Here is a 7500-nt window from a genome sequence, read left to right on the forward strand (position 1 = left end):
ACCAATGTTGCTGCTACCACCATCACTACCACTGTTGCTGCAACCACCATCACTACCACTGTTGTTACTACCACCATCACTACCACTGTTGCTGCTACCACCATCACTACCACTGTTGCTGCTACCACCATCACTACCACTGTTGCTGCTACCACCATCACTATCACTGTTGCTGCTACCACCATCACTACCACTGTTGCTGCTACCACCATCACTATCACTGTTGCTGCTACCACCATCACTACCACTGTTGCTGCTACCACCATCACTACCACTGTTGTTACTACCACCATCACTACCACTGTTGCTGCTACCACCATCACTACCACTGTTGTTACTACCACCATCACTACCAATGTTGCTGCTACCACCATCACTACCACTGTTGCTGCAACCACCATCACTACCACTGTTGTTACTACCACCATCACTACCAATGTTGCTGCTACCACCATCACTACCACTGTTGCTGGAACCACCATCACTACCACTGTTGTTACTACCACCATCACTACCACTGTTGCTGCTACCACCATCACTACCACTGTTGCTGCTACCACCATCACTATCACTGTTGCTGCTACCACCATCACTACCACTGTTGCTGCTACCACCATCACTATCACTGTTGCTGCTACCACCATCACTACCACTGTTGCTGCAACCACCATCACTACCACTGTTGCTGCTACCACCATCACTATCACTGTTGCTGCTACCACCATCACTACCACTGTTGTTACTACCACCATCACTACCACTGTTGCTGCTACCACCATCACTACCACTGTTGCTGCAACCACCATCACTACCACTGTTGCTGCTACCACCATCACTACCACTGTTGCTGCAACCACCATCACTACCACTGTTGCTGCTACCACCATCACTACCACTGCAGCTGCTACCACCATCACTACCAGTGCAGCTGCTACCACCATCACTACCACTGTTGCTGCTACCACCATCACTACCACTGTTGCTGCAACCACCATCACTACCACTGTTGTTACTACCACCATCACTACCACTGTTGCTGCAACCACCATCACTACCACTGTTGTTACTACCACCATCACTACCACTGTTGTTACTACCACCATCGCTACCACTGTTGCTGCTACCACCATCACTACCACTGCAGCTGCTACCACCATCACTACCACTGTTGCTGCTACCACCATCACTACCACTGCTGCTGCTACCACCATCACTACGACTGTTGCTGCTACCACCATCACTACCACTGCTGCTGCTATCACCACCACTACCACTGCTGCTGCTACCACCATCACTACCACTGTTGCTGCTACCACCATCACTACCACTGTTGCTGCTACCACCATCACTACCACTGCAGCTGCTACCACCATCAGTACCAGAGCAGCTGCTACCACCATCACTACCACTGTTGCTGCTACCACCATCACTACCAGTGCTGCTGCTACCACCATCACTACCACTGTTGCTGCTACCACCATCACTACTACTGTTGCTGCTACCACCATCACTACCACTGTTGCTGCTACCACCATCACTACCACTGTTGCTGCTACCACCATCACTACCACTGTTGCTGCTACCACCATCACTACCACTGTTGCTGCTACCACCATCACTACCACTGTTGCTGCTACCACCATCACTACCACTGTTGCTGCAACCACCATCACTACCACTGTTGTTACTACCACCATCACTACCACTGTTGCTGCTACCGCCATCACTACTACTGTTGCTGCTACCACCATCACTACCAGTGCTGCTGCTACCACCATCACTACCACTGTTGCTGCTACCACCATCACTACTACTGTTGCTGCTACCACCATCACTACCACTGTTGCTGCTACCACCATCACTACCACTGTTGCTGCTACCACCATCACTACCACTGTTGCTGCTACCACCATCACTACCACTGTTGCTGCTACCACCATCACTACCACTGTTGCTGCTACCACCATCACTACCACTGTTGCTGCAACCACCATCACTACCACTGTTGTTACTACCACCATCACTACCACTGTTGCTGCTACCACCATCACTACTACTGTTGCTGCTACCACCATCACTACCAGTGCTGCTGCTACCACCATCACTACCACTGTTGCTGCTACCACCATCACTACTACTGTTGCTGCTACCACCATCACTACCACTGTTGCTGCTACCACCATCACTACCACTGTTGCTGCTACCACCATCACTACCACTGTTGCTGCTACCACCATCACTACCACTGTTGCTGCTACCACCATCACTACCACTGTTGCTGCTACCACCATCACTACCACTGTTGCTGCTACCACCATCACTACCACTGTTGCTGCTACCACCATCACTACCACTGCAGCTGCTACCACCATCACTACCACTGTTGCTGCTACCACCATCACTACCACTGTTGCTGCTACCACCATCACTACCACTGTTGCTGCTACCACCATCACTACCACTGTTGCTGCTACCACCATCACTACCACTGTTGCTGCTACCACCATCACTACCACTGCTGTGCTACCACCATCACTACCACTGCTGGCTACCACCATCACCCCCACTGCTGGCTACCACCATCACCCCCACTGCTGGCTACCACCATCACTACCACTGCTGGCTACCACCATCACTACCACTGCTGGCTACCACCATCACTACCACTGTTGCTGCTACCACCATCACTACCACTGCTGCTGCTATCACCACCACTACCACTGCTGCTGCTACCACCATCACTACCACTGTTGCTGCTACCACCATCACTACCACTGTTGCTGCTATCACCACCACTACCACTGCTGCTGCTACCACCATCACTACCACTGTTGCTGCTACCACCATCACTACCACTGTTGCTGCTACCACCATCACTACCACTGCAGCTGCTACCACCATCACTACCAGTGCAGCTGCTACCACCATCACTACCACTGTTGCTGCTACCACCATCACTACCACTGCAGCTGCTACCACCATCACTACCACTGTTGCTGCTACCACCATCACTACCACTGTTGCTGCTACCACCATCACTACCACTGCAGCTGCTACCACCATCACTACCAGTGCAGCTGCTACCACCATCACTACCACTGTTGCTGCTACCACCATCACTACCACTGCAGCTGCTACCACCATCACTACCACTGTTGCTGCTACCACCATCACTACCACTGTTGCTGCTACCACCATCACTACCACTGTTGCTGCTACCACCATCACTACCACTGTTGCTGCTACCATCATCACTACTACTGTTGCTGCTACCACCATCACTACCACTGTTGCTGCTACCACCATCACTACCACTGTTGCTGCTACCACCATCACTACCAGTGCTGCTGCTACCACCATCACTACCACTGTTGCTGCTACCACCATCACTACTACTGTTGCTGCTACCACCATCACTACCACTGTTGCTGCTACCACCATCACTACCACTGTTGCTGCTACCACCATCACTACCACTGTTGCTGCTACCACCATCACTACCACTGTTGCTGCTACCACCATCACTACCACTGTTGCTGCTACCACCATCACTACCACTGTTGCTGCTACCACCATCACTACCACTGTTGCTGCTACCACCATCACTACCACTGTTGTTGCTACCACCATCACTACCACTGCTGTTACTACCACCATCACTACCACTGCTGTTAGTACCACCATCACTACCACCATCACAACTACCAGTACTATCACTACCACCACCACTTCCACCATCACCACTACTAGTACTACCATCACGACTACCACCATCACCACTAACAGTGCTACCACCTCCACCACCATCACCAGTACCAGCACTACCACTACCACCATCATCACTACCAATACCACCACTACCACCACCTTACCAGACACTGACAGAATTTCCAGTATTAGAGTAAAGGCGTAGTCAGCTTCAACATAATGGCGCTCAGGTTACCACAACACAATAAGGAATGACGAGGTTAGTGGGGAGGTGGGTGGGGGAGGTAGTTGGGGGAAGAATGGTAGTGGTTGTGCGGGAAATAACTGAAGAGGGGAGAGTTAGGGAAGAAGGAGGGGAAAAGTAGGTATAAATGAATTTAAGTTAGTTTATAAGATGAATCACGAATTACTTCAGTAGAACAGGGTTCTCCTGTCTCGGAGGATCGAGCCTTCACCACGGTCTGCTTCCAGTCTTTCAGTTTAATGTAAATAAGAAAAAGATACGTATCTTACTTCCCCGGAGAGGAGGTGCCGGGAACCGTGACTCGACCCCTGCAACCACAAACAGGTCAACACTCCACATTTGGTCACATTTTTAGTTCCCAGCAGTGAAGCTGCGGCTCCATCAGCACCACAATATATCTTTTGTGGCAAAATTTTGAGCAGTTTTTGATAATGGCAGAAAAAAAAATTATTACTTTCCTACTAAACTTTGAGTTAAATAAATTATTATTTAATGATGCAGTAAAGTTCTTTACTAGAGATGAACTTAATAAAGTTTGAAGGTCCGCAAGACGCTCTTATTTTGTTTGATTAACACATCAGCCGTGTGTCAGTGAGGCAGGATGATGTGAAGAAGAAACACTTTCATCATTATTCACTCCATCACTGTCTTGCCAGAAGCGTAACTACACTACAGTTATAAAACTGCAACATTAACACCCGTCCTTTAGAGTGCAGACACTGTACTTCCACCTCCAGGACTCAAGTCCGGCTAACTGGTTTCTCCGCTTTATTTCTCACCCTGACGGAGGTCTCAGTCACACATTGGATAACTCAGAGGAGCTTTTGTTGGTGTGCTGGAGTCCTTCTCCTGGTTTACCTCTTCATCTCGGGAAAGAATCAGCATCATAACATCTGACGCTAGATTTTCCAACCTATATAAATAAAAAAATGACGAGGAGAAGAGGTATTAGGAAAGTTGTTGACCACATGATGGCCTGATAGATGGAAACTCTCAGAGTGGAGTTTACCTCAAGTTGACCACATGATGGCCTGATAGATGGAAACTCTCAGAGTGGAGTTTACCTCAAGTTGACCACATGATGGCCTGATAGACTTTCCAACTGGACAATAAAAGAAGCGAAGAAGATAATATATTCCTGACTGTCAAATACAAGAGGAGAATATACTATAAGACTTTATACAACACATTATTAAGACAAAGAAGGCTAGAGGAAACACTGCGGACTGTAAGAAACACTGGACAACTCTCAGAATGAGACAACCTCTGTGTTAGCAGTAATAAGCATGAGATTTGCACTATTTCTTGAGGAACAATAATGTGTTGCAGAAGACTGGCAGCATCCTGTGTCAGTTGCTGTTTGAGTTGCTGTGAATTGCTCTTTGTAAATTGTTCCAGCTATGGTATTGCAGTTTTCTCTTCTTCTGTTAAAGCTAACTTTGTTTTTCTATCTTCGCCTCTTCTCCTCTCGAGCAGAAGAGACGAAGAGAAAGCTGCACTTCTCTCAAGATGTAAGAGAAATCTGAAACTATTTCTCACGACGGACATTGAAATGTGTGAGAAAATGATTCCAGCATTGAGAGAGAGAGAGAGAGAGAGAGAGAGAGAGAGAGAGAGAGAGAGAGAGAGAGAGAGAGAGAGAGAGAGAGAGAGAGAGAGAGAGAGAGAGAGAGAGAGAGAGAGAGAGAGAGAGAGAGAGAGACAGAGAGACAGAGAGAGAGAGAGAGAGAGAGAGAGAGAGAGAGAGAGAGAGAGAGAGAGAGAGAGAGAGAGAGACAGAGAGAGAGAGAGAGAGAGAGAGAGAGAGAGAGAGAGAGAGAGAGAGAGAGAGAGAGAGAGACAGAGAGAGAGAGAGAGAGAGAGAGACAGAGAGAGAGAGAGAGAGAGAGAGAGAGACAGAGAGAGAGAGACAGAGAGAGAGAGAGAGACAGAGAGAGAGAGAGAGAGAGAGACAGAGAGAGAGAGAGAGAGAGAGAGAGAGAGAGAGAGAGAGAGACAGAGAGAGAGAGAGAGAGAGAGAGAGACAGAGAGAGAGAGAGAGAGAGAGAGACAGAGAGAGAGAGAGAGAGAGAGACAGAGAGAGAGAGACAGAGAGAGAGGATAACACAGGAGTGAGGAATCTAGGCAGTGGGAGATAATCGATAACCGGGACGATGCCTGGTCATCAGCGACTCACCGATAACTCCAACGATGAAGATGAGGCTGAAGAGGACCGGAACGATGTAGGTCTCTGGACGCTGGTTGTACGGAACGTAACCCGCGGTGGCGTTTTCCACCAGGACGTCGTCCGTGGCGTTCCTGGCGAAGACGAACGACTCGTCGATGTCTCTGAGAGGCACGAAGAAGTCGTCGAAGGTGTGCCAGTAGCTGTCGTTGTCCAAGGTGCTGTTAAACGATGCTGTTGTAGACGGAAGAGTGGACGGAATACCCCGGGTGAGAGTCTCTACCGGGATACTTGTATATGTACTCTGTTCTACTTCCCAGGTGGTGTTGGTGGTTGTGGTGGTGCTGTTGGTGGTTGTGGTGGTGGTGTTGGTGGTTGTGGTGGTGCTGATGGTGGTTGTGGTGGAGATAGTGGGGATGGTGGTGGTATTTATGGTGATGCCAGCCATAGTAGTCGTCTTCACCATCATTATACAATCACGGTTCCGTCTAATTTATTTCTGACTGGCGGTATACACTCATATTCACTGTTAATCTTCTCTATTTCACTGCTTTATTAGTCACTGCTTGGTATTATTAATCACCGCCTGGCATTATTAATCACTGCCTGGTATTATTAATCACCGCCTGGCATTATTAATCACTGCCTGGCATTATTAATCACTGCCTGGTATTATTAGTCACTGCCTGGTATTATTAGTCACTGCCTCGTATTATTAATCACTGCCTAGTATTATTAATCACTGCCTGGTATTATTAATCACTGCCTGGTATTATTAATCACCTGGTATTATTAGTAACCTGATATTATTAATCACTGACTGGTATTATTAGTCACTGCCTGGTATTATTAATCACTACCTGGTATTATTAACCACCACCTGATATTATTGATCACTGCCTGGTATTTTTAGTAGCTGCCTGGTATTATTAATCACCACTTGATATTATTAATCACTGCCTGGTATTACTAATCACTGCCTGGTATTATTAATCACTGCCTGGTGTTATTAATCACTGTCTAGTATTATTAATCACTGCCTGGTATTATTAATCACTGCCTGGTGCTATTAATCACTGCCTGGTATTATTAATCACTGCCTGGTATTATTAATCACTGCCTGGTGTTATTAATCACTGCCTGGTATTATTAATCACTGCCTGGTATTATTAATCACTGCCTGCTACTATTAATCACTGCCTGGTATTTTCTAATCACTGCCTGGTGTTATTAATCACTGCCTGGTATTATTAATCACTGCCTGCTATTATTAATCATTGCCTGGTATTATTAATAACTGCCTGGTATTATTAATCACTGCCTGGTATTATTAATCACATCCTGCTATTATTAATCACTGCCTGGTATTATTAATCACTGCCTG

At 47.4% G+C, this 7500-nt stretch overlaps 1 protein-coding gene across 1 annotated transcript in view; it reads right to left on the reverse strand.

The window, feature by feature from the left end:
• LOC128689922 (neuropeptide CCHamide-1 receptor-like) overlaps positions 1-6719 on the reverse strand; it is a 23844-nt gene extending 17125 nt beyond the window's left edge. The window contains exon 1 of the mRNA XM_053778387.2: positions 6129-6719. Coding sequence (XP_053634362.2) covers positions 6129-6585 — 457 coding nt within the window. The 5' untranslated portion in view covers positions 6586-6719. The remainder of the gene's footprint in view (positions 1-6128) is intronic.
• Positions 6720-7500: the final 781 nt, after the last annotated feature.

Source organism: Cherax quadricarinatus, chromosome 25 (genome assembly GCF_038502225.1).
Source record: "Cherax quadricarinatus isolate ZL_2023a chromosome 25, ASM3850222v1, whole genome shotgun sequence".
NCBI classification, from domain to species: Eukaryota; Metazoa; Arthropoda; class Malacostraca; order Decapoda; family Parastacidae; genus Cherax; species Cherax quadricarinatus.